At 44.5% G+C, this 27,457-nt stretch overlaps 1 protein-coding gene across 1 annotated transcript in view; it reads left to right on the top strand.

Moving 5' to 3' along the window:
* Nucleotides 1–23,473, top strand: part of LOC104371372 (uncharacterized) — a 32,579-nt gene extending 9,106 nt beyond the window's left edge. The window contains exons 4-14 of the mRNA XM_086625751.1: nucleotides 1,689–1,742; nucleotides 5,843–5,993; nucleotides 9,485–9,567; nucleotides 13,322–13,477; nucleotides 13,608–13,889; nucleotides 14,470–14,627; nucleotides 18,624–18,832; nucleotides 21,443–21,510; nucleotides 21,819–21,983; nucleotides 22,830–22,901; nucleotides 23,363–23,473. Coding sequence (XP_086481877.1) covers nucleotides 1,689–1,742; nucleotides 5,843–5,993; nucleotides 9,485–9,567; nucleotides 13,322–13,477; nucleotides 13,608–13,889; nucleotides 14,470–14,627; nucleotides 18,624–18,832; nucleotides 21,443–21,510; nucleotides 21,819–21,983; nucleotides 22,830–22,901; nucleotides 23,363–23,473 — 1,509 coding nt within the window. The remainder of the gene's footprint in view (nucleotides 1–1,688; nucleotides 1,743–5,842; nucleotides 5,994–9,484; nucleotides 9,568–13,321; nucleotides 13,478–13,607; nucleotides 13,890–14,469; nucleotides 14,628–18,623; nucleotides 18,833–21,442; nucleotides 21,511–21,818; nucleotides 21,984–22,829; nucleotides 22,902–23,362) is intronic.
* The last annotated feature ends 3,984 nt before the right edge of the window (nucleotides 23,474–27,457 follow it).

The raw sequence follows: 27,457 nt of genomic DNA, 5'->3' as shown, positions 1-27,457 counted from the left end.
GTGTGTGTGTGTAATAATGGTAAAGATTTTTCTGGTACCACGATAGTCATGAGGCCAGTGCTGCTGTCTGGAAGGCATGAAAGACTATGAGTGTGTATGGTACAAGATGAACTTTGGCTGACTCCACCTTGCAAGGCTGTTGGTGTGTGAGGATTTACTTCATCTCAGGGAAAGACTGCGTTGTGCGAGAGCTGTTCTGCCTATTCTCCTGTGTTTGATAGCAGAATAGATGGCTTGATTGTCAGCTCCTGGTGTAGCAGGGAGTCCTGTGCAGCAGTCTGAAAAGAGAATTGCTGTTTCATGGTACACAGAAGAGTCCTGGGGAAATTGAATGCAAGGCACACCACAGGGAATATGGAGAAGAAAAGCCATGGTGGTGTTGGGGAAAGCATATCTGTTGTTTTCTGTCTCTAGGGATTGTCAAATGATTTCCACTAGCCTGTGGACTTCTTGTTCAGCAAGGAAAAGGACTCTTCAGTGAGGGTTAGGAAGAAATGCATCCCTGGGTTACAATCTGTCCCATTCCCTTGAAGTTATAAGGCTGGTTTTATTCCTTTATCAGAGCATCTGTTGATGAGGTGCTGGAGAAGAGGAATAGCTTTTAGCCTGCTCATCTGTGGGTGGAGGTCATCCTGCTACAGAAAGAAAGTCATGGATGTATGTCTGAGTACTCTAATGGCTGGGCAGCTCCCTTGCAAGTTGTGCTCGTTTGCTGGTAATATTTCGTATGGCATTGAGTATTTATCATACAAGTTAAATTGTGGGTTGTAGTGGAACTCTCTGCATGGTGGTTAGTTTGCACTTCCATGGTGCTGCTTAGTGTCTCAGCCATGTTGCTTTAAGCTACCCAAACATAGATCCCAAGAGATATTTGTAAAACTGCATGTAATGGGGAAAAATTGCAGCACGTAAAGGTTGGGCCGGATGATCTTTCAAAGTCCCCTCCAGCCTGGGCTGTTCTATGATTCTACATTCCCTCTCAGGTGCTGCTACTGCTGTGGGGACTTAGTCTTTGAGCACAGGTGGCTGGTGGCTTTCACACCTGCTGTGTTGGGACACTGGTGCTACAGTGAAGAACGGTACCCTGAGAACAAAGGGGAAGACCGTGACCCTTAGCGAGGCAAAAGCAGATCTGTTAAACTAGTACAGACCCCTCTGAGGACGCATGTAAATCCCTCTTTGCTGCTGGTTTGTGTCAGTTGAGCTTAGTTTGAGAGCTGTACCTAATTACAGGAGTTTGCTTTAGGCTTGCTCAATTGCTTAGTGATCAATTTCTTGTTAAATGGTGCAATTTTTGTGTGTAGGCGAAAGCCTTAGCTGTCTGCCTCCCCCTCAGCTGCTGCAAAGAGCGCTCAGCCTGCTTTGGGGGGGTTTACTGTGCAGAGCCCTTTCAGCACAGGGCCTGTCCTAGATAAAGAACTGAAGACTGGGGAAAACTGCTGTGAATGTGAATCAAGAGAGCACAGTTAATTAGCTGGTGGCAAGGTTGTTTTGAAAGGGTTCTTTGCCAGAGTTCTGCTGATCACCTTGGCAGGCTCGTTCCCGGTCACCGTGTGCGTGCCCGTGTGTGCCAAGGGGCAGCGGGAACTTGCTGTTGGTGCAGTGGCTGGGCAGGTGCTTGTGTGTGTTTCTCCCTGCCTTGGGTTTTTCTGGGATCTAATGGCACTGTTGAATCTCTTTCTTTCCAGCAAGATTCTATGAACAGATATGGGGCCCTCAGTTCCCAGCACAAGATACTGAAGGTAAGGGAGGAGTCTGGCTTCATGTCCTCGCCGTCTGCTGCGCGTTAAAGAACGTTCCCTGGGAGGAGAGTCCGGGCTTTTGCTTCCCAGAGATGCCTAGGAGAGACCAAGGGTTTCCTCCAGCTAGTGCCAGCACAGAGGGTGTTGATCTACATTCCTTCCTGACTATCCAGGTTCATGGGAGTTTGCTATTTACTCTGTTGGGCTTTGTATCAGATTACAGCCTTCACCTAGACCTCATTTCAATGGTAGTCTTTGTGCAGTTTATCACACAGGAGTTCTGTTTTTCAGCGTGTTCTTTTCTGGGTCTCTTAGTGTGAAAATGGGTCTGTTCATTGTAGCTTGACCTTTGGGCTAATACAGCGTATTCCAGTCTGTGTAAGAGGCTCAGGGAGGGGTGGCTTATAGCATTTTATAGCTTATCACATGCTCTACCCAAAGCATATCTTGATGTTAAGATTTGCTTTTGTTAGAGCAATGCAACTGTGGCTGGTGATAGTGGGTTTTAAATGTTTTGGGTTACAGCATTGGCAGTGAAATGGTAATTTAATTCTGGGATGTAGAAAGAGGGCTAGGTTCCAGCAACTCGTAGCACCGCTGGGTTGTATTTCCTGAGCAGTGTTGGACCTCCAGCTGCCTGGCTTTTGGATTCAAACTTTGGGAAAAGGAAGTACAGTTCTGTCTCTTGGGTATTATCCAGCACCATGGATTCTGGGAACACTTTCCTCTTCATAGCAACTGCAGTCTGAGCAGAATGCTCTGGTTTGCTTGTCTCAAGGGGACAGTGAGAGCATTTCATCCTGGCTCCCTTTCTCTTGCTTCCTTTTACTGGGAGGGGGAAAAAAATATAATCTATTTTTTAACTACGTTTACAGCTACTGAAAGACAGGCCAGCCCTTGGGACTGCAGTGTGGTAGACTTCAGGCCTGTCACACCCCACTCTCCCTTCCCTCTGAAAACAAGTAGTACTCAGCTCAACTTCTAGCTAGTTATGAGTCTGAGTAACACTTTCATTACTGCACAGGTGAAAAATGCTTCCCACTGGTACTAGGTTCCTGAGGAGGAAGATTACTGCAGCAATATCACTACTTAGGAAGTAGACATGTAATGCTGAACAGAAGCAACTAACTCTGTGAAGCTGGAAGTCCCAAATATGACCAAAGACTTCCACGAAGCCACATCAGCATATCTGGCTTGGTGTTTCTGGCCACTGCTGTCGTTCTGATCCATACCAAAGTCATCTATGCCTGATTAACATCTGCAGCTGGCACACCAGACTCAAAAGGGCAAGGGGCTTGACTTTGTCCAAAAATAGCAACTGCAGTAGTTGCCTGTGTCTGCATTCCTCCTGGGGCCAGACTTCATTTTACGATTCCTTTCATCGTCTTGAGTAGGGATGAAAATTATTTTAACATCATTCTGCAGAATGCATGCTCGCACTCACTGGAATAGGCAGGCAAGGAGGCAGGTGGCTTTAAACAAAAGACTTTTGACATGGACTTCCTGAAACTGCTGGAACCTGGAAACTTGCAATGACGTGTGCCCTTCCTTCACTTGTCGACTAAGCGTCCAGTTACTGATTCCATTTTGTACAATGCTATCTACAAAGCTGTTTTCCAAATCGTGCAGAAATGCATGTTTTTGAGGTACTCTTATCTTCTTCTTTTTCTTCACCTGCCCGTTTCCCCAGAGACCTCAGTGAGCTAGAGCTACTGTGCAGCTGATGCATCTTGGGCACTGCATGTTGTCTGAACAGCAAAGAGAAGGTAGGATGAGAGGACTTGCTGGCCTGAGTTCATACAGCAGAGTTGAAGGACTCCTGATTTTTGCAAGATTAGCTGACTTCCCAAATGATATGATTTCCTCGTATTGCAGTGTTGGGCACGATGGGTAGAGACAGAGTGAAATGTCGTGACAGCATGGTCTCTGTATTCCCTCTCCCCAGCTGCATTCGTCAACGATTTGCATGGTGCTCATGTGCTGTGTCTTACAGTTTCTGCTTGACTGAGTAAAACAGCATGTCTCTGAGGTAGAGAAGGGAATGACAGCAGTCAGATGGGCAGCTCTGGACATGAGGTTCCTAGCTTCCTCAGGGCTGTCAGCATACCTAGCTTTGGTAGAACCGACAGGGTCAAGGGTGCTCTGCTTACAGTTAAGTTGCTTCTCTGAAAAATAATCACATGTAGCATGTTCCAGACCCCCTGTCCTGCAGCTACAATTAAACAGCATCTTTAGATTCCTCCTAAAGTTTGCACCCATTGGTCACAGCCATCCTTAGAAGCTAGTTGGAAGTGAGGATGCTCTGTGTGCTTAATGAGCTGGACTGGGCCTCAGGTGCTTTGTGTGACCTTGGTCAAAGCACTTATCTCTCTCTTCAGCTTCCTGCTGCTATCAAAGGATGAATATTCTCTCTCTTCTTCCTGCTTTCCAGCAGTCTGGGGACGAACATTATGCACATTACCTGCCAGACAGAATATGGGCTAGAAATTAAATGACCTGTACTGACGAGGACTTAAAATTCCTTGAATTGCTTAGAGTTTCCTGTTAAAATCAATTCTCGCTTGCTGATGTTGGTGGCTTCTGAGGTGTTTAGTATCAAAATGATTTTAGAGATGTGGTTCCTCTGCAGTGCTTTCTGCTGGTGGCTCTGATGAGAACTGTAAATACTTAGTGTCTTTGAAAATCAAAGCAGGAATCTTTTATTTTCTTTATTTTCCCTCCTGATCTTGTGATCTGATTAACGTGACATCCTTGTCTCCCCTCTTTGTTCAGTCTCTGGGACTCTGCCGTACCGATACCTTTTTCCTCTGCATCACTTGTACTTTCGGAGCACAGTTATTTCTCTCCTTTCAGTGGAGGATAATTGCTTCAAGAGAGAATGCCTGGGCCACAGTTGCTTTGTTTTACTGGGGATAGATGCAATCATCGATAGTATTTAGAGGTGTAGGTTTTTTAAAAAGAAGATTTTTTTTTTTTTACAGGAAGGCTGATTGAAATTGCTACCTGAGTCCTGAGGAGCTATTGTGTAGAAGGGCCAGGGTTCACCTGTGAGCCAATCAATCTGCATATATAATTGGTGTTGACAAACTGAATGTGGAAGGACTCTCTAGGTTACCATGGGAACAAAAAAGGAGGTGAATTCTGGTTCAATGGGTCTGAGCAAAAGGATGTTTCAGCATGTTTTGTTCCTGGGCTCTGCAAGAGAGGAGGGGAGAAGAGAACAGCTCTTCAACTCATTTCTATCTGATGAATTCATGGCCTACTTGAAATGGTCTGTGATCTGGTGAGAGCCTTGTTGTCCTGGCATTTTATGCCTGTAAGCCTTGTGTTATTATGGGGAATGTGGGCTCGCTCTAGTCTCACTGTATGAGAGGATGTGGTATCCTTGCAAAAGGTCTCCCTCCTGTTCTAGCAGCTTGGAGTGGTGGGTGGGAGAACAGCCACGCTGCCAGGAAGCAAACCAAGCAGAGAGAACAAGCTGAGTGTTTAGGTGTCCGTGTGTTCTAATTGACTAGCAATATCCTCACACAGAGAGGCAGTAGGAATTAGACCTTAGCCCTGCTTAAAGGTGAACTACTGTAATGCAATGTGCAGACTGATGCTATGTGCACCAGGAAAACTATCCTTGCAGGTGACGATGTCCTTCAGCATGTCTGGCAGTCTGGAAAGGGCCTTGGATTTGTGCGGTGTTCCACAGGCATTTGGTTTGATATCAGCAAATATTAGAGCCTGCATTGCTTTCGTAGAGCAGGGTGTGCATGGAAGCTGGGAGAGAATAGCAGCAGTTCTTGGCAATGTCCCAGAGTCTCCATCTCTTTCGGGCAGGAGTAGACTTGCCACCACTTTCTGCCTCCTGTTTAGTAGCTTCCAAGGAGACTTCCCAAACTGCTTCTCAAAGCAGAATTTAATTGGCATTTCACATCTCTCCTGAACCACTGAACACAAAGAATGTTTTATCGTATCTGGGATTTCTAGCTACCTTATTGGAGGAACAAACATCTCTTCTGCTTCCCCAAGCAACAGAGGCACTCGAGTAGCATTTAGCTAAATTACCCTTCTTCTCCTTGTACTGACTCTTTGTCACTTCTTTTTATACTCAGAACCAGCACGAAGATGTCAAGAAGCAGCTGCTTGACCTGCAGCTGCAGCACAACAGCTTGAAACTGGAACACCGTAAGACACTGGAGACCCATAGCCAGAAATATGCTCAGCTGCAGCAGGAGAAGGACAGTGAAGTCACAAACTTGCAGGGTGAGTGCAATGGACAGCTGAGAAAACACCAGGCAGAGAAAGGACCAAAGAACTGAGTTCAGGAGGGGACGGTGTTTCTTTTACAGGCCCCCAAAAGGTCTGCAAATACTGTAGGAACACTTCTGTACGACTGAGTTTGCAGCACCTTAGCCCTTCTGTACCTCAGCTGGAGCATCGTCCTACCTCAAGGCAGTGATGGGGGAAACAAGGGCAGTGTTAAAACTGGCCAGGTCTCCTGAAGTTGCGTTGAGGGGAGGTGAGAGATGCAGAGCAGGCTATCAGGCAGCTTCCCCATGCAAGGGCGGCCACTGGAGTTCACAGGTGGTGTCGTGTAGGAATACACCCTACAAAAGTCTCTGCTTGGCCTGGCAAATGCATCTATCAGGCTGCAGTTGCACAGTCAGTATCGGGTCACAAAGGAGAGGAGCCTCTTTTTTTTTTTTTTTTTTTTTTTTTTTTTTTTTTAATATATCCCTGGAGGAGACTGTATGACCTTGGATTTAACCATACTTTGAGTTCTCTGGGGTTCAGAGGCCCCTACTGCATGGGGCATCCCTGGTTTCTGTCAACACCGGCACTTTCATGGTGTTATTTTAAAAGACTAATTGACTTTTGCTGGCTGCTTATTCCTACTGCAGCTGCTGCTTACATTATTTGTGTAGAATTTGTGTAGAGCCAGGTGAGATAACAAATTACTGTGCCAGATGCTGATTGTGTGCGGACTGTGAAAAAGACCATGTCCCGAGGAGGTGACACTCAAAATGGGTAAGACAATCCAAAAGTAAAAGGCATGAGGCTAAGGTAGAGGTATGTGCCTGGGGCAGAAACAACAGGTTCTTCCATCAGATAGTATTGCCTTACTCTCTCCTTTCTCTGGTGGGTGAGTATAACAAAGTTAGCAGAGGTGCTTTTTGTGGCAGAGATATAACATTGGGATGTTCAGGTATCCTGTCCATTTCAATATACATTTTCTACTTCTCTGTACTCTTTTGACAATGGAAAACAGTTTCTATACTACTAGGATCTGGTAAATTCTAACATTTAAGCTTGGGAGCAAATGAAACATACTTTTTGTAATTAATAGTGTAGGTCTATAAAATGCATTTAATAGTCCAAGTATTGTTGAGAACGCTGATCCCTTTAATTCCCAAAGAGCAATTTCTGTTTAGTCTGCTGTTTAATTAGATTGTGGGGTTTTTAAGGTTCACATCTGTTCTTACTTAGATTAGGTCTGGGAGAGTGAAATCTGCTGATGTTTTGTTTGTGGTTTTTTTTCTCTGATCAACAAAGTCCTGGTATCTGATAAGCACTCCTGGAAATTGAACACAAGCAAGCAAAATCTAAATATTTGATTGGCTCTCTTCTTGAAATATGCAGGCCCCAATGAAGTAAGAAAAGGAATTCTGCTAGAGGAAGGAGAATAATGATCAGCAAAAAATTCAAAGCGGGAAGCTAGTCAGGAAGGTCGGCTTAAGGCTGAGATATTAATATTCTCTGTCCATCTTTCTAGGCTACTGTTCACTTGGTACTATCTCTCTCCTGTGCTTTAAGCTCAAAGCTGGCTAGTCAATTGTCCCTTAAGTATTGGTAACTGTGCCATACAAAAGAGCAAGACAGTCTCGTGAGAGGTGGCAAAGACAGAGCTAGTAGCGTTGCTAATGCCTCATTTTCCTTCCTTGTGTTCCACCAGTACTTTCTAGATATAACGTGCCTACAAGAAGCATGCTAGAAGATGTGCCTCTGTAGGTGCATATGATAAAGAGCAGAAGAGGTATCTGAGCAGTGGAGGTTGCTCAGGGCTGTTAAAATGGAACTGAGGGATTTTTGCTAGATCAATTGCAAAAATGAATCCCTTACCCCAGGAATGCTGGGGGAAAGCAGAAGCCCACTGAGGGATTGCTTTCACAGGTGGAGCTGGATTTGATAGCTTCTCTTGGTGGTTCTGGTTGCTTTACAGCTTTGAGGCAGCTCTCAGGTTGGTGACATAGCTATCTACATGCAGAAGATGCTGGGGTCTGGGGGCGATGCACCCGTGCCAGTTGTGGTGCCATTAGGGTATCTGTGTCCTATTCCTGAAAATCCCTGCTTCTGGAAGTGGTTTTTGAATGCTAGTTAGTGGGTTATGAGTGTATGCTCAGATGGCTGAAGCATCCTGGTCTTGTTAACCAGGGCCTGTTTAATCCTGCTTGCCTCCTCCCTCTACTCTAGGCCCTCTCCTGCTGCATCATGAACTGTTTTCTGCTTTGCTTTATGGCAACTGCTGCCTATGCTGCATTTCACACCCCCAGCACAGCCTGTCCTCTGCTGTGCTCTCCCATTACAATTCTGTACTCTCCATTTTCTCATCACACTTTGGCACAGTCTGCTCTGAAGGCAGAGCGATAGTTTTGATCTTTCAGCTCCTGTTAGAGATAAGGACCCTGTAGTTACAGATGAAACTTTCTTCCCACTGACACCCATGGTAAAACTCCTGATGATATCATTGGGACCGGAATTTCATCTGGGCTGCCATGCTGGTGGGAGAGGAAGGGCATAAAATGGCATGAAGGTTTTGATTTCCAGTTTATGAATATGCTTTGAAGACCTAGATGTTACTGAGGTATTGGCTCAGTGAAACTGCGGGATTCTTTTGGACATCTCTCCCACGCTTGAGATGCCTTTGGTTCTCTTGAAGGCCTGGGGGAATGACTGTATTGTAGTTAGAGGTCTTAGCAGTAGCAGTCTTGTGCTAGCTGTCATCTAGCCTGGACTACTGCCTAAAAACATATCCTGTATTCACTGCTCCAGGCCAACACCCACAGCTGTGTGTGCTTTCAGCACTGTGTGTAGACAAGGTAGCTCAATTAAAGCTGTTCTAGCTGTAGTCCCACAAGACATAATTCCACATTTCCTTCTGGCTGCAGGAAAGACAGGGCCTTCTTTTCTCAGTTTGATGTTAACCTTCACTGCAAGGTAAGAACACAGCACCCAACCTCAATGGCAACATGTCCTTCCTGTCCCAGGGATGAATGTTATAAAAAAAAATTTGTCACTGTAATCAGAAACATCTATAAACTTGAGCTGAAATCTTGCATGCAATTCAGCCTCCAGCAAAGCGACCATCCTCTTAAGGGAAAAATTCCCATCCTCGTCCTGACAGGTGCAACTATGTTTGCAGAGAAATCCCAGTGCATGTAATTCCAGTGATGTTTTAAAAGAGCTTCAGGATCCAGAATAAGGCTGGCATTTTTTGACATGGTCTTTCTTTTTACTGGAAGTTACACGATTATATTCAAGGCAGTGAAACATAAGCAGGATGGGCAGGACTCCGGAGTGCTGGAAGGAATGATGATTCAGGTTTGTCAGTGTGTTTGGCTAGTCTCTAGCTAGCACTTCACTGTAGTTCCTGGGCTTGGAGAGATCTGTGAGGTCAAGAGGAATTGATGGTAAGGAAAAGAGATACTATACTTGCAAAAATAGCGCACTCAAGCAAATTTCTTCTTCTCTTGCAGATACGGTCTTTAAACTCAGAGAAGAGAGCAAGCTTCTTCGGAAGGCTCACCAGGAAGTTCACTCTCAGCTCCTTAATGCCCAGGTAATCAACAAGGGGGTGTTTGTGGCCACGAGACAATCTTACACTGGGGTCTGGGTGCACCATCAAATAGTCTCTAAATAATAAATCCAGTTATCAACTGTATTCCAGTGTGGTGAGTTGCCTAAAATAGTGCTGGTAGGTGCTGCTAGGATAGATGCATTCTGTACAAGTAAAATTTTCCAGCCTGGAATCTGTCCCAGTAGCTGAAAATACAGATATGCTACACAAGTCACTGTGGTTCAAGTGAGCATGAACTAGCATATTGCCAACCCTGGGATGCCTCCTGTCACTTACCTACATCTCAAATACTTTCACCTTAAAAGATGAAGAATTGTCTCTGTTTATGCCTATAAAATTAATTGCAGAGGAGTAGCAATGCAGAGGTGCCTTGCCTAGCTTATTGAGACTACAAATAGACACTCAACAACCCTGGCAAAAAGGTACTCTTCTGCATGTCTCTATAGGTTGCCCTCTCTACTAAGGTGTCACAAAAAAATTTGGAAAGAGCTATGTAAAAGAGAAGTTAGTGTTCAGTAATAAGTGTTGGAGTGATGCTTTTGGAGGCCAGGGCAGGCATGCAAGTGTTGTTGGCTTAAGAGAGGCAGAAAAGCATTTTTCTGAGGGGGGGGGAACACAAAAGTTTTGTTGATATGATGTTGTGCTCATGCTATGGAGATGGTGTGAGCCTCTTCAGCACACTGGAAGTCCTGACATTACAGAATTCTGCTCACCCAGCTGAAGCTGGGAGCTCCCAAATGACTTGGGAGAACAAAGAAAACAGGGTATGCTGGGAGAAGTGGGAGGACTTAATGTGTCTACAGTGTCTGTCTGTGTCTCTTGTACTGAGCGAAGACACAGCGGCTTTGTAAATACACTTTAAAAGTCACTTTGCAGCCTGAATTAGTCTTTTCTGTTGTTAATTAATAGCCTTCTGTCAAGCACTGCCTTGGATTATAGGATAAAACCAGAAGCAAGGAGCTAGTTGTGGTTAGATGCTGTTGACAACTGGTTCTTTCCCTGAACTGGATGCTGAACTTGAACTAGAGGTGTGGGAGGTAGTGAGTTTTGACTTCTACAAGATTGCTCTGGAGTTCTGACCTGATCTGCCCTGCAAAATAGCAGGGACAAAGTGGCTCTAGGGCATTGCAAACTTCACAGGTAACTGGTTGCTCCAGGCAGGAGCTCAGGTTACTGACATTGCAGGCAGCTGTCTCTTGATGTCTCTTTGGCTCATGTCAGCTGTGGTTTGAGGGGTCTCGGGTGCACTGTCAGTGTATTTGCCTTGCCTACCTTTATAATCGTGACTTACCACTGAACTTTTTTACCCTGCTCCTCCATGTGGCTAAAAGGCAGACTGGTAGGAGACTCTGCAGCATACTTGTTGGAAGCTAAACAAAGACTTCTAGTCTCCATAGGGGTCAGTCCAGCAAGCCCATACCAGGAATTGAAACAGCACGTGATTACAAACTTCTCTAGTGCCCCTGGCAAGCCTACATTCATACCTGCTGCTATCAAAATGCATCTCAGCCTTCATTTTTAGGCCTCCTGACCAAACTTTCAAAGTAGCTGCCAATGTCACTGCTCTGTAGCTTGTTCTAAAGCAACACTGAGACTCATTCAGCTCCCATCATACAGGCCTCTGCCATTGACAACTTGGGTCAATATCAGCTGATCAAAGGTCCTCTGTTTGTCATTACGTATTTCTACTTTTCTCTTGCTGGGTCAATGCTGAGAGCATTTGCATCTAGCACACCATGTCGGACCAGTCCTGAATTACTTTTCAGCAGAGTACCCTTAAAATGGTATTCGACTAACTGTGCCGCATATAGGGAAAGCAATCGGCAGTTCAAGTGTGCAAATTAGTGCATACTCTCAACAGCATTTAAAAAATTTTGGCTAGAGATGGCTGAGGCTACCAAGTCAAGCACCTGCAGACTAGAAAAGATGGTGGCAGCTTTTGTGCTGCCAGTCTTAACTTTTGGCCCCTTCAGTGTTGTGACCAATGGGAAAAGTGGTTTGCAAGAAACAGCTCACTGTCATTTCTCGCTGAAATTTAGAGCAAGCAAGAGTAAAAGGATTTGCCCTGGGTGTGGGAGACATGGCTCAGCTCCTAGCTCTGAACATGCTCGACAGTTGTGTAACCAAGTTGTGCTCCAACGATCTGTCTGACTGCTCTTTCTGACTCTTTCAGAAGTGGCAGGGGTTGGTCCCAATGATTTCGGAAAATACTTTTGGTCTTTTTGACAATGAGCTTAGTATTAAATCTTAAAGTTTTCTGTTCGGTCTTCTGATCAGTCCTTTGTAATGTCTAATCAGTGTTTCATAACACAAAGGTGAATGAAATTGCATTTGCCTCCAGTGGGGAGAGGTGCCATAAGTTACAGACACCCACCAAGACTCCCAGCTTCTTTATCAGCACTGCAGTTCTTCATTGTGGTGCCAATTTGCACTGAGTATCCTTGTTGTTGACCTTGCTTCCTTCTGGCAGGTGAAAGTTCAGAGGATTAATTTGCATTCTAGACAACATGTTAATTTTCTAAGGATTCTAACATGGTTCACAAGCCCAACCTGCAGGAGCTGTCGTTATCACTTGGTCTCCCAGCTAAAATGAGGCATGGAAACATCAAGTGATGTATGCATAGCTTGCTGTGATGGGGTGCAAACAGCACGTGGGAGTCTGTGCAGAACAGCTGTCCTAAAGCTGCTTTCCCTCCGGGCTGACCACCTTAGCAGGCTTTTGATGGGTGCAAGTTTTGCTTCCATCTGGCTCATTCTGACTGGAAGCAGTCTCCTAATAGCTAGGGCTATATCCCGTGAGCTATTCTTGGCTTCCTTTTCTTTTCCTCATTCCTTTTATGTCAGCTTTGAGTGGTTTGGCTTTGTTTTTTTTTTTAATGTTAATTTAAAGGTCAAATTTCAGGGGAAAGAACTGAAATCAACAGAGCCTGCTCAGGAATTAATTTCCTGCTAAACTTTCCTTGCTGCTTGGAAACTTTCCTACTCTGCCCAGTCCCTAATTTCATCCATTTCCAGGTACCCTGGCAAGCGTATGAAAAGTTCCCCCCTTCACTTTCCTATAAATAACTGGGGTCAAGTGGGGAGCTTTTCCTGAGTAGCTTTAAGCCCTACTTTTCAGGGCTGGAGATGGAAGAAATAAGCTGCAGTAGAGACAAAAGTGTTGTATTTGCTTAATAGTCCAGGAGAATCAATTTTCATTTCTCTTGCAAAGTAAATTGAATTGTCAAGTAGGATTATGCCAATTATTGTCACCCCTGCTGAGATGAGCACATCCATGGGGAAATGCCTCCACGGGAAGAAAAAAAAACTGACCTGGAGGCATATGTGTATGAGGCACATGAGGGGAGGGAGCCTCCAAGGGGAGGGAGGATGCAATTCTTGTACAAAGGCAGGAGTTATGTCAGAGGCTCATGCACTAAATAGCGTTGGTCAAGGAATCAGTGTCATGGGTCAGCACTTCCAGGGTAAAAGTAATCAATAAAATAAGATGCAAGACTGGCAAAGAGGGAATACAGAATATCCATGAAATCTGGAGGGAAAGCTGAAGACTAGCTTGAGCTTGTCATTACTGGTTGAGGATTATCTCCAGCCTTTCATATATAAAAAATATGTGTCTGTCTTCTTTAGTAGCGTATCTGTGCTGAACAATTTGCCATAGAAGAGTGGCTATTCTCACAAGGAGTCGTTTAACCCTGTTACTGCGTGACGTTTCTCTGTAGCCTTCCTGTCCCCTCAGGCCCAGATGGAAGAGTTCAGGCAGCTCAAAGAAGCTCTACAGAAGATGCCGAGCTTCAAAGGAGGAGGAGTTGGGAAGGGACAGCAACAGTTCCAGGTGCTGAAGGAGCAGCCTGCGGTGCCAGCCAACAGCCAGTTGCAGCTTGTGAGACAGAAGGTGTGGTACTCCCAGGAAGCCCCAGGGAGGAGAGTTCTGCAGGGCTTCTGTGGGTTTTCAGCATGGGGTTTTGAACTGGAGGGAATGGAGCTTGTTCCTTTAGTTTGCTCTTGTCCTTTCTTCCTTGCAGGCTTTTCCAGTCAATCAGGAGAATCGCCCTGTTGGGAACCCACTGGCATCACAAGTCTCTGGGGTTCAGAGGCAGGCAGATGGCCCTCTGCTGCAGGGCCAGAACTCATACAGTAACGATGGCCTGAGGCCACAGGCTAATGTGCCCTTTACCCATCCAGTGCCACTGCAAGATGCCAATTCACTGCCAGGTGGTGCTATGCCAGCCTGGCCAGCAAGGCGTGGAGATGGCCATGTGATCCGATTCACCCGGACCATGAACAGTCTACCAAATGGGAACCCGGTAAGTTCTGCACACTTGCTGCTTGTTTTGTACAGCCCTTGCTTTTGGCGCTCAGAACTATGATATTTGTAATGACACGTGTACGTGCATTCCACTTCCCTGGTGTGGAAACTGTCCTGGCTTCAGGTCTCAGACTCCTGTGCACTCACAAGAGTTTGTATTTTAGTGGCTGGGCTCAGATGAGTGGGTTAGGGTTCTTGTTCTCGATCCTGACAGATCTGCAAAGCTGATTGTAAAACCAGCTGTCCTGCCTCCTGGGTGATGGAGAGTGAGGGGGAAAAAAACAAAACAAAACACCAATAATTGCAGTGTGATTAGACTATAATTACAGTAACTATTATAATGGCAAAATGTGTGGGGGTTTTTTAGAGGTGCTTTTGTTGTTAACTACCCAAGACAAGCCTGGGTCACATAGATTCCAAACTACATCCTCTTGTAGATTTGTTCTGGAGCACTTCCGAATCTTTTGTTCTTTGCTAAAAGATTTTTCTGGCCCATAAGTCTGTCCAAATGCAAGGGAGATCTGCGGGTATATCCTGAGCTTGTGTATATCCTGAGCATATGCATGTGTCCTCTGCAGGATCTAAAGATGGTGATGCGCATTCAGGTGAAAAGCAATGAGGAAAGCCAGGTTCCTGGATTGTCACTGCCTGATCTGAAACAGCCCTCTGCAGCAGACAGACCTCACATGCCAGACAACCGCCACTCTACAGGGAGCAAACAGGTGCAAATGCAAAGGTTGGTGAAACAAAATTCCCTTCTACCTTCAATGCTCAGGCTGAAAGGTACCATACAAGCTCGTCCCTGGTGTCTCTCTTCTTGGGTTTATTGTGGTTTCTACTTGAAAGATGGTTGAAGAAAGTGTTAGATGACAGTGGAACCAATAACTAATTCTTGTTAACTGTTGCTGCCAGGTCTCTATCTCAGCTGAAGCAGAAGACTAGTCATGTTGCAGGCAATGTTGTGTGATTGAATGCACAGACTGTTGTGGGTGCTGTGCAGGCAAAAAAAAATAAAATGAGGCTCTTATGTTATTGGTGCCTGCTCTGTAGGCTGCCTTTGTATTTGAACTGGTTGGTGAAGTGTTTGTGTGGGGAAGGGAAAGAGGAATTACTGCTGAGTGAGATCGGGTCAGTGTGGATGTCCTACTAGCTAGAGGAGAAGGTGGGATGGGAGTCTGAACTGACTTAAAGAAATCTCCTCCCTTTCAGTGATGGTGACTTAAATATCCTATTTTGTTTAGCAAACTGAAGAAATTCTGTGTGATGGAAGCCACCTATCTGCAGCAGCAAGGGTGGCTAAAAATTCCTTCAGTTTCTAAAAATAAGAGGCATTAAGTTGTACATTACAGCTGCAACTCGCTCATTTTGCCCACTAATTAATCAGTAGTCTGCCAGGCTCTGCAGGAACAACAAGACCTTGAAGATCTGAAAGCTTCTCATCTCCAAGGTTATATAGCAATCTAGAAGCAGCAGGCAACCAGCCCCTATTAGGTACTAGAGTTTTTTCTGGTTTTCCTCCTCGGGCAAAGACAAGTTCCCAAACTCTGTATTAGCTCTTGTGTGTTTTCTTTCCTCCCAGGGAGCAGAGCTTGGGTTCCTCTTGCCAGTGCACCTCTGAGGTGTGCTAGGGGTTTTCCTTCACAGAGCCTGATTAGAACATAAGTCAGACAGGTCAGAGACCTGTCATCTCAAAACTATAGGTTTTGTTCAGAATGGAGTAAAACAGTTTACAGCAATAGTTTATGCCAGAAATGAAGACACAACCAGAATCCATACAGACAGCCCAGGCTTTCATCCTGTCTGTGTTCCTGTATACCTGTACTTGAGATCATGTAGTTTATACCAACTTCAGCTTCATCTGGAGAAGTCAGACCAATTCAACCATATCAATACAAGGATCAGGGTTTCCAATAAAAGACGTGGAAGTGATATAATCTGAGCTTAGCTGAAACCTTGGCATTGAAATTCTCTGCAACGTGGGACTGTTGCTTGTATCGCACATCCTCAGCACAATGTGTTCTCGAGACCTGTTCTTGGGGTAAATGAGAGAAGAGACCTCTGAGAAGGGGAGTCCCTTGGAAAGGGCAGTCGTTCAGATACTGGCATGAACTACCCATTCCATACAGGTAACAGAATGGATAATTCCTACAGTCTGTTACTTGTCTTGCTGTAGTATCTGGGAGTCTAGTCAGGGATCAGGATCCTGTTGTACTGGATGCTGTACAGGCACAGAAGAAACTGTTCACTGTCTCAGCAGCACTCAAAGAAGACTAATCTGTTTTGCAAAAGGAAGAAAAAGTCTTTCTGAGGCTGCAATTCATCAAAGTCTGGCTGTAATCCAAAAACTGACTCTGAAAATAGTACTTCCTCATTTAACTTCATTTATTCCCTCTGTGTGTCCAGGTCATATCTGCTCAGTTTACTGGAGCAAACAAGATTTAATTTCTGCTTTATTTGTGGAGGAGACTTCTGGATATCATTCTAAATTCAGCCTGATCCTACTTATTCTTCTCTGCCATTTTTGTTTTTCACCTAACCTGTAATCTTTCCAGGTCAGAGATTGTGCTTTGCATATTTCTTGAAGGGGCAATGTCCTCTCCATACTGCTCTGACATATAACATCTGCACGGACACACCGGGGAACAGCACAGAGGATATTCTGCCTTTTTACAGGGAGGGACTTGTGTGGCTCTACCTGAAGGTGAGAGTTGAAGTTGTGATGGCAGAATGGCCTTTCCTCAGCTACGTAGAGCCTGGAAAGGATACCATCGCTACTCTGTGAAACAGAAAATGCAAATATTTGATTTATTTGGCAAATGATTTCTGCAAGAAGAGAGATTGTGGTGTGTTTGGTGTGCTTTTCTTTTCCTGGATCTATCATCAAGAAATTACTGAGCAGCTGCAGGCTGTTATTTACACTGCATGAGATTCATGATAAGGAGTGCATAAACCAACGTTCTCCAGGAGGTGTCAATGCCAAGAACAATATTAAGCTGCAGTAGAGTACAAAAGAGGCCATGCATCCAATGCCAAGAACTGTTGCATTGAGTGGCTGAGACCAGCAGATTCCGGATGAACTCTTGATGGCCAGTTTGCATTTTGATGGTTTTATAATGGGGAAATCTGAGCTGAAGGCTGGATTGTGATTTTTTTTTTTTTCCTTACTAAAAGTTTCATGTGGTGGTAGTGTACTGGCTTTAAAAAGCTGCTAAAGCTAAGGCTACTTGTCCTTTCTCAGCAGTTAAACTTAAATGTCTTAAGTAGACTTTTAAATCTCAGCTGGCTCACGTAGCAGGACAGGCTAGACCAAGCAGTAATCCTGCTTGAAGCTGATGGTGACTCACTCAGGTTAAAAGGTGGGGTTTTCTTCAGTCAGTTTTAAGAGTTCCTATTATTAGGATTTCATCCCTTCCTTTACCCTTCTTTGTTTCTGAAGGTGTCCCTGAGTAAGGATATTTGGGAAGAAAAGATGCCTTGTGAAATAGCCTTGCCTTCTGGACTTGTCAGGGGTTCACTAAACTAATTTGAAGATACTCTGGTTCTTCTCTGTCCTCCAATTCATTTCTGGCAGTGGAACAGCGTTACACTACCAAGGGCTCCACTGCTGAGCCTCTGCTTGGGTATCCAGGTGAGGTGTGCTATTGCTGCAGGCAGAGAAGCGTTAATGAAAACTGTTGCAGTTGGCATATACCTTGATATCAAGTGCTTGTCCCTCTGAGGCACTTCTGTTATGAAGGAAGCAGACATAGATATTGATGTAGACATCAGGAGAAGTGTATTTGAGGTGGAACCCTTACAGAGGAAGGAATTCCTGACTATGACTGCGTGAAAGGGGTTGCCTGAACTCCCAGAGATAGAGCTGTGTATGAATAATTGATTTTTCAGATCAGTAAATGGATGAAAACATTTGGGGGCGGTGGTAGAAGCAGCAGTAAATCATATTGGAATGTGGCTTCCTTCACTGAATGAAGAAATTAAACACTTTTTCCCATATTCACCTTAAAAAAAAAAAAAAAAAAAAAAACAACAACAACAACAACAAAAAACCACAAAAAACACCAATATGTGAATGTTTCCTTTCAGGTAGTTTGATTTTTCACTGTTTAGGTTTGTACATGGACAGATGCATGCTATGGAAGAGTTTTATAAACAGATGCTGGTTAAAGTATCCATCCTAGTTGCAAATCTTTGTAAAGAGCTTGTAGCTTTAAAAAAAAATAAATTGGACAACAGAAGCTGTCAATTGTGTGTTGCAGCTTTCCTGTTTATTTTGAAAGGCTTTTTTTCTCCTTATAGGCCAAAATTTTACTTTAGTAGCATCTTCATTTTAAATCAAGTTTGGAACAATAAAGAGGACTTATGTTTTTGATACTTTTTCCAAAAACTTAGATTTGGGTATGTGTGAGGCATGAGTAAGTGTCTGTTTAGAATTAGAGTTTATTGCTACGTGGATATGTTATTGTATTATATGAATAATATTAAAGCAGTTATACAATAAGTTGTATCTATAAAACATAACCTCTTGTACTTATGTGGCATACTAAATGTTCTGTTTCAATCAGATATCACAGTAACTAATGCAATGTGCTAGTTTTGTCAAAAAGTTAAATTAGGACAAACTTCTGCATGTGTTGGAGGTTTTTTTTCTCTGCTTGCCATTATGAAATAGCATAAATATCCCTTGATATACTGAGGCAAGGGCATTCTGTTTTGTTTTGTACCTTTGGTGCAGCTGGAGAGACATAGTTGACAAAGTGAATGCCCAGATGGATGAACAACAAGTGCACAGTTACCCAAAGAGCCTTCATTTGGATCCCAAGCCTGGGCAAGAGATGCAGAAGGGCAGCCCACAGCCACCTCATCAGAAGAGTGGGAAAGAGCATCAAATAGCTGATCAGGAAGGCGAAAAGGAAAAGACAGATAACGAGGAACTCGAAATGGGTATGGTTTCCCTAATCCTATGCTGTACAGAACTAATTTACTGCCAATTGAGTTGGGAGCGAAAAGAGATTCTGCTTGTGTTAACGGAAAACCTTACAACTCTTGAAAAAATTCTTGTGCTTTTATTGTCCTTGGTCAAATGAAAAGCCTGGACAGCTTTCCATTTTTGATCCCTGTTGTCCTGCATCCTCACACATTTCCGAGGTAGTGGACTCAAAATCTGTGTAAGTAAAGTCAATTCTTCTTTCTTTCCTACAGGAGTGATGGAGAAAATGTCACTGTTTTGCAAGACTCGATCTCAGTTTCCCGTGGGAATTGGTTTAATTTTTTTAGAAGTGGGTTTTCTAACTTACTAAGGCAGAAAATTTCCCAACTGTCCTTAAGAGGCTAAAAGCAAATAAACTCAAGGGCAGACAGTTGTATTTTTTCAGTCAGCCAACAAAGCACTTACATTTATTTTAAAGTCTAGTAAGTAGCTGTATTTGGGCAATTGGAGGCCAGCGCTTAGAACAGTGTGTTAGAATTCCTCAGTCTTCTGATGCGGATCAGACTCCTGTGCATTGGCTTACTTGGCTAATAACAGGCTGGGAGAAACATTTGACTTGGTGTAAAGTTCTTCATCACACCATGAAACCAATTAATGCACAATCCATTAGACTGTGCATATGAAGGCAGAACCTTTGCCTTATTTTCCAGGTGAGGTTTATCAATTGTCCTGTAATGTGAGTGGCAAAATGAGGGAACGATTAAATAACTGTGCTGTGTGAAACAACACAAAACAGCTGTAAAAAGACTAGACCTTTTTGAAAATTAGAGTGGGTGGATGGGGGCTTGGAGCACTTCCATAGGTCCAGTAACAAAGGGAAGGTTGACTTAATTGCAGCTGTATGTCTACGAGCTAAGAGAGAAGCTACAAACTTCCTTTGGAACCAAATAAAGACACCAAAAATGTATTACAGTAAGCCAGACAGGCAGTGGAGAGCTAAAATGGGCTTTTGAGCAGAGGTGTCCAGTCTGAGAACCTGTGCAGAGATGCTCTGCTGTGCTCAAGGGGCCAGGATATACGGTGCAAACACTTTGTGAACAGATTTCTTTGCTGCAAACACCATCAATTTCTCTTGCACACATGGAAATAACCTGTGAGATTTGGAAGTTAACTAGTTACCTTTGTCAAAAAGAGACACTGAAATATAGATATGACTAATGCTAATTCCGTATGTTGCTAGCCTGAGGTAGAATGACTTAAGTATGTGGCTTTTCATGTAACTGGGAGCTGAGACTCCTGTGAGGATCTCATTTGAAATGCCAACTTGCATCCTATTGAACATGATAGAGATAGTCTCAGCCTAGTTTTTTGACAGTAGATTTTGGCTCTACATTTGGAACAGACGAGGGATGTCACGGGGCAGAAATACGAAGGCTGGTGGTTCTAACTGAATCTCGGATCAAAAGGCTGAAATCGTCCAAGAGGGGTGATTTTCTTCTGGGCTATAGGCTCAGTTCACTCTGTGCAGGTGAAGTCCTTCCTCGCAGAACAGCAACAGTTACCTAATAGCTAATGTGCATACAGGTGCCTGTTTGGAGGGGAGGTTTGGTATTCCTGTGCTTTCTCACAGCTATGTTTAGCTGCTATTTCATGTTTTGCTGACCTGATTTTCAGCAAGTCCCCTTAGAGGAACTGAACTAATTGGTTCACATCAAAGTGAATTCTTCCCTGAAAAGAAAAAGCCTCATGGCAGGTATAAGGGAGCGTGAGGACCAATAGCTCTTGAGCTCTGTGTCCTAAATGGAATTAACAGCCAAAGTAATGACTTGACTGCCGTGGCCATGCTGCTGTCCAGTTGGGAACACTGCTGTCTCACAGGTTCCTTTAATGTTTTGTGAAGAAGCATTCAGCCTGTGGTCATAGCAGACAGCAGTGAGTGCCAGAGCTGGGATGTGTCAGCGTCATATCCAATTCAGGGTGAGGATTAGGCCTTTACTTAGTTGAAAGCAAAGGCTATATTTTTTTAAAGAGTGTATTTTTCTCTCATTAGTACTCTCCTCATGCCCTGACTGTCCCTCTGCCTGACGCAGGAAGCCTGCCTTTAGTTCTTGTCAGCAGCTGTGTGCCAACGAAGGGGAGGGTGGCACTGGCATACTGACCTGCCGTGGTGTGCTTTGGCTCCCAGGGATGGTCTGACTAGCTGCACGGCGGGGTTGCTGGTGCAGATGCTGCCCAGGCTTAGCAGTGGCATGAGGGAAAGATGCATCTTAATACAGATTAGGGGCTGAATTCAGAGCTGGTTTTTGTCTTTTTAGCATACGTGTACCATTCAGTAAGTTACGGGCAAGCTGCAAATCATGCTTATGCCCCAGCCTTGGGGACAAGTAAGCAGTTTTGGCAGCTGTAGGAGCAAGGTGCTGCTTTGCCCTGAACTCTTGCAGATGGCATTGAAGAAGCATTCCTCTGAAAACTTACATAGAGTGTTGTCTGCCTCAAGCTGCAGGCAGGTAGAGACAAATCCCTGCTTGGCACAGAGTTAATACAGCTGCTGCCCAACAGTGGGAATCTTAACTGGTGGCATTGACTTTTGAGAGGGTACACTGGTGACTCCCTTTTCCTTGCAGATGCAGGAGTGATTGAGAGAGAGGAAAATTTGCACTCTCAGAAGGAGACTGTCATCCAGGAACCAATGGTAAGTAATGCTGTCGTGCTGCCATCTGAATGCAACCCTAGCTCTGAATAAGATTCCAGCTGTCCCGTTTAAGTCAATGCTTTCCCAGAAGTTTCTGTAATTTGCAACTCCAAACTCCTTGGTTCTGGAGGGATTCAGAGGGATAACAAAGACTGGGGTTTTTGTTTTTAGAACCACTAAAATGCTTGAAGAGAGGTGAGGCTGAAGTGCTACAAGCCAGCACTTTCTGCTTGCTGGTGAATGCAGCAAGCGTTCTGTCTCCCAGGGGATATCCTGCCTGCTACTTACAAGAGGCTTTTCTTGTCCAGATGCCAGATGATGCTGCAGATCCTGCCCAGGATCCCAATAACCAAGGTGAGGATGAGTTTGAGGAAGCTGAGCTGGAGAGACCTGACTTTGAAGAGAAGGTGGGAGGTTTGGAGAAGTTCAAGGATCCCAGCGTGAAAGAAGAGTCTAAGGAGAAGCCACTGAAGGTGAGTGACATGAGGGCAACCTGCCGGAGCCAGGGAGAGATTGCCAACTATGAATGGGGGGAGGCAGAGAGCTTAAGGATTCAAAGGAAAACATCATGTTCCTGGATGGATCCGTAATCCCACTGCAAGGATATGGCAGGCAGCAGGCTCTTGGCAGCAGTGACAACACGTGAGAACTCTGCTGCCTCGTTTGCCTGCTTGCAGATGGAATCCATTTATTTTGCAAGTGTTTCTTGCTGTCTGAAGCCAGACTCTGCATCAGGGAAATGTTAGCTTGTTTTGACAAGCAGCTGAATGATGCTTGTTTTTAAAAAGGAGTGTTTTATCTGTCAGGCTCTAAAATCATCATTACTAGTGAGATTAAAAAAAAAAAAGCCAATTAAATCAAACAGGAACAAGATGCTGGCACTGACAGAGCAACATATCCTTAAGATTAGTGAAAACGTGGAAGGAATTAGTGACATAAATACCTGACTTTCAGATGGGGCTGTGCTGTGCTTCCTAAAGCTCTACCCTAAAGAACTTGTAAATTCCCTGCAGTCCTGGGGCTTGATGCAACAGCAGCATGTGCAAGGGCATCCTGCAACCTTCCTGCTGCAGGAGAGGTCTCCCTCTCCACAGTGGAAGGAGCTGGGCAGTTCCTGCCAGCAGGTGGGAAGAGAGGCTGGATGGAGAAAGTACAAAGGAGTTTGGGTTGCCTCATTGTCTCTCTGCTGCCCCCTGATTCCTGATCTTTTACTCAGTCTTCCAGGCCTGGGGCTCCAATGCAAGAGAGCTGTGTCCCTGGCAGGGAATCGAAGTAGGCTGGGGCACTGTCAATAGTGTCTGACTTTCTCTGTTTTTCAGGATGCTGTCAGACCTGCCAAGCCCAGAGATGACCCAATGGATGATTATCAAGAAGATCAAGAGCAAGAAATTGTACGACACCAAGGTTCTTCCTCTTTCCCTCTCTGATGTGATTGTAGCCTGAGTGTGTTGGTAGCTGGGAGCTGAGTAGAACTCAGCTTTTAGGAAACCAAATGTGAGCACTGACTTCAGTTTTGTCTCTGCCTGATCAGTGAGGTGGGTCTCCAGAAGAAACCTGAAGCCTGCTTACCACTACTCCCTTTTCTTTCTCAGATGCTCTTAAATGTGTGTAAAACAAATGGGCTGATCATGGCAACATAGGCTTCTTACAGCTGTGTCTTGGCTAAGTGGCTTGCCAATGACACCTGAAGGTCCCTGACAGAGATAGATTCTTCCCTTTTTTCCTGAGTTTCCCAAGCTGAGCTGGTATGGTAGAACAGCTATATTCAGAAGCAGCATAGTACACTGCTATTAAGGTCTCCTTTTCCAAGTCTTGTTGATTTTTCCTTCCTGGATGTTCCCTGTGCACTCAGGAGGATCATGGAGGTGAAGTGGATGACAATGACGACCTGGAACTTGCCCAAGACCAGAAGGACCATGCAGGCATACAGGCAGCTGATGGCAAGAAGGATGACTACTACTGAAAGATGCTGAATGGAATGCCCTAGGAATGAGAGGATGGGAACTCGTCCTGGCAACTGGCTCCTATATTAAACACTGCCCAGAAGAAACAAAGGCAGGAGGAGATGACTGTCTTTGCAGGCACTGAGTGCTTGCAGATGTGCATTACATCTACTTGTGTGGGGCCATTTCTGCCTCTCCAGTCAATAGCATGTAAGTGCTCTCAGACTGTAGGAATGATTTTATCCTGCTGCTTCTCTTAGAAGCACTTTTTGATTTTATTGTGGTGTTCACCTTCTTGTTTTCCCTATTGCCTCCCAAGCTGGAGCGTTTTTTTGTTTGTGGGATTTTTTTGTTTGTCTTTTTTTAACCCCCTGGGCAGCAGAGGAGTGCCTGAACTGGTCCTCAGACATACTTGACTGATTGCTAATACAAAGGAATCTGTCTTCATAAAATATTTTGCTCAGCAGTGTTTCTTTACAATATTCTTTGCTCCCATCAGAGTAAGGTGGAGAGGAAGTTAGCCTGCTTTTTGTCTGGAGTAATGCAAGGGCGCTAGTAACCATGAGCACCCATAGAAATGACTGTGTGCCAGCCAGCGTGTGTGTGTATGAATGACTGAATCCTCTTTGTGGTGCAGAGACCCTTCCCAGTGACTCAGAGTAGAACCCTATAGAGTTCTTCTTTCCTTGGCTTTGAGCTGTGACCGCTGTGCTGGGCTCGGAGCCTCCCCATCTAATGCTGTGCATCTTGTCTTGATGTTGCTGCTGCACTCTGGGTTCCTGGAGATGTGGGCTGGCCTGATCCAAGACAGGCTCTTCTGCAATGGTGGCAGGGACTGCCACACAAAGAAACAACTGCAGCCCTGCAGTAACCTCTGCAGGCCACCAGCTGTGGTGAATGAAGCACTTCATGGCACAGCCGCCAGTCCCTCTGATGTGATATTCTTTTTACTTTGTGTAGCGTTTTCGTGGTGTTGATGCCCTCAGTGGGGCGTGATCAGAGTCTGGGAAGGACCAAACTATACACTGCTTAAAGTTTTCAGATGCAACCAGCAGCAGGATGGGGGCAGACATCCACTTCTGTAGTGGATGTACTTGCTCAAACCTTACTATTATTCATGATGCAGCTGCAGCATTCCATCAGAGCCATCCCTACTCTGCCCTCCTCAGGCTATGGGCAGAATGTATCAGAGCATACTCCAGCCTGCATCTCTCTGACTCACAACCTCCTCCCTGCCTATCTTCCTGACATACACCCGGCTTTTGGTACCTCTCTAGGTTGTTCAGGATTCCCAAGCAAGCATGAAGGGCTTGCTATGGATGGAATTTGGTGCGCAGGAGGGAAGGTGGGGGGAAGTAAGGAAGAGTATTCATGATGGTAGATATGAAGGAATATTTGGAGCCTGACTAATGCAATTCCATCCTGCACAGCTTCTTTCCAGTCTCCCAGCATTTGACAGGGAGCTAAGATAAATTTTGCTTCTTCTAGACAGTTCTGGTTTTCAATCAGCAAGTTGGGTATTTCTAGTGTTCTGTTGATTCAGTAGATTGAAATCTGTGGTGCTTTACTTAGCCTCCAAAACACATCTTGCCTGACCTCAGACAGGAGGAAGGAATGAGTCAGCTGGAGTCTCTGGAATTTAAAATGGAGGCAGCTGAAAGGAGAATGGGCTTCATCATGATATCTCAAAGCCTGAGACCTGCTTTAGTCATATGAACAGGGCAGAGCTGTCACATCTCCTGCCTGCGCAGGACCCATGCATCTGAGCTGTCTCCTACTCCCTCATCACCACGTCAGAAGTCCTGGACTCTAGGACCTCAGTCATCGAACACAGCTTGTGGTCGAATGTTGTGAGCTGATAAAAGATCAGAAGAGAGATCTTTGTTCCCTATTTAAATTAGTTAAGCTTTTTTTAATCCTTTGTTTTGGGGCATATTTCGTAAGCACTTTTAGGCACTTGGAAAAACAATATTTATCTCCAATAAGCTTGGTCTTTTTCATTCCCACAGTATTGATTTTTTTTTTTTTTTTTCTTCCACTGGTTCTAATGGAGCTTGAAATTAACATGTCATAGGGCTTTTTGGCTCTTTGTTTTTAGGATAGTTTTCTCAGGCCTGGAAAGGAGCATTCAATCTGCAAAGCATTCTCTGTATACGCCTTTTCTTTTTCTCCCAGCCTTCTCCTGGATCAGAAATCCAGGAGTGGTCCAGCTCCTATTTAAATTAAGCTATCTTATTTGAGAGCTTCAGCAAAACCCCAATTTATAAATAGTTTTCTGATCTTTCCATTTTATATCACTCCCCAGAATAGCCTGCTTTAAGGTATCCAGGCCTCAGTGTGCTCACAGATTTCCAGAGAAGACAAATGCTGTTCTAGGGGCTCTATACTCCTCATACTACTTGTTATCTTTGTGGGCAGAATAAGCAAAGGTGCCAGAGGCAGAATGGCAGCCAGAAGCTGTTCCAGAATCGAGGATCTGTTAGCTAAGTGCCATAGCTACTCATGTAACCCACTGAGTCCACTGCAAAACCATAATGGGGTTCAAGATATGCAAAATTACTTGAAATGGTTAATGCTGCATTAGTGCTTTATATTATGAACCATGCTCTGTGATGCAATACTTCTCATCCTCCACTGTCTGCTATAAATAGCACATTCAGAATAGGTTAGCTGAGTTTCAGTTTTTGCTTCAGATGCATCCTGATCAAAAATGACGCTTTCTCAGCTGGACTGCTAAGATGTCAGTATTTCACAGGCCAATGCAGGATCAATGACCAATGCAGTCTGTGGCGTGAGCTTCAAACCCGTGTGCCCAAGCTGCCGCAGTGAGATATCTAGTAATCTGTCTGCTGAATTTCGTTCACTCCTCTTCCTTGCTTCTTTTAGCCTGTGACTGTCAAGAGTACATAAGTTCAGACCTTACTGGAAGTGAATCAAGTGCTGGAAATAGAACCCCAGTGGGGATGAGACTGCTTTTGCGTGTCTAGGATGAGTAATCCTCAAAGTTATGTCTTGGAGGGAACCGTAGCAACTCAGCCCTAAATGCAAAGCTCCCTGCTAGGAGAATGCTTTAGCAACCATATGTCGCATGCTGCCCTTAGCTGAGAGCTAAACATCTCTGCTTTAGGGATTGTCTGCCCTGGCTGTATGCAAGACTAAAATTAGCAGAGTGTTGCATAAATTGTTAGCTGTGGGTGGTTAGTGCTTCCTTGTCTGGCCTATAGCAAGTTGCCCCCATTTTAATACTAGTTCACTGTTTCCTCTAACAGGAGACAACAAACCCAGTGGAGGAGAACCAGAAAAGAAAAAAAAAAAACACAAAACCCTGTGGTGTTGGGTCTGTCTGAAGGCTTATAAAGCAATATGGGATGTTACTGATTTTGATAAGCTGCCTGGGGGTTCACTGCTTAAAGCAAATAGTGTTTTGCCTGAGTGGCAAACTGCTGAAGCAGTATACATGAGATGTCCAGGCCAAGTTTTGTCACAGACTGGGGCACAGAAGAAAGCGTTAGGAAACAGCTGAATTACTCAGAGAACAAACAACGAGACAAAGTATTCATATGAAGCAAGTGCTGGCAGACTGACCAAGCCAAAGCATGTGGTTTTGCTTGTCTCTTGCATAAATAATTGTCTTTTGCTTAAAGACATAGCACAAGGCCAAAGGACACAGTGCAGGATAAGGTGTAGTTAACCTGTAGTGCTGTTTCAATTTTTTTAATGGATTGCTTTTTATTTTCCTTTGGACTCCAGCAAGATGATGTGGATTAATCTTTGTAAAGAAATACACTTCCAGAGTTCACATGGTATCAAAGTATTAAGTGGTTTGGCCACATCTTTAGCCAGATGATGAGAATGAATAGTACGTCCTGTGCCCTTACAAATAAAGGCATGGATGAGGAAAACATATGCCTATTGATTAGTTAAACGAAGTCTCCCTTTAATGAAGCCTACTTCTCTGTAATCTACTTCTTACTTGGAAACCTGTTCAGGATTACTAGGCTCAT

This window comes from Tauraco erythrolophus, chromosome 23, assembly GCF_009769465.1.
Source record: "Tauraco erythrolophus isolate bTauEry1 chromosome 23, bTauEry1.pri, whole genome shotgun sequence".
Classification (NCBI taxonomy): Eukaryota; Metazoa; Chordata; class Aves; order Musophagiformes; family Musophagidae; genus Tauraco; species Tauraco erythrolophus.
Note: the sequence above shows the minus strand (reverse complement) of the source record. Positions and strands in the feature narration are given on the sequence as shown.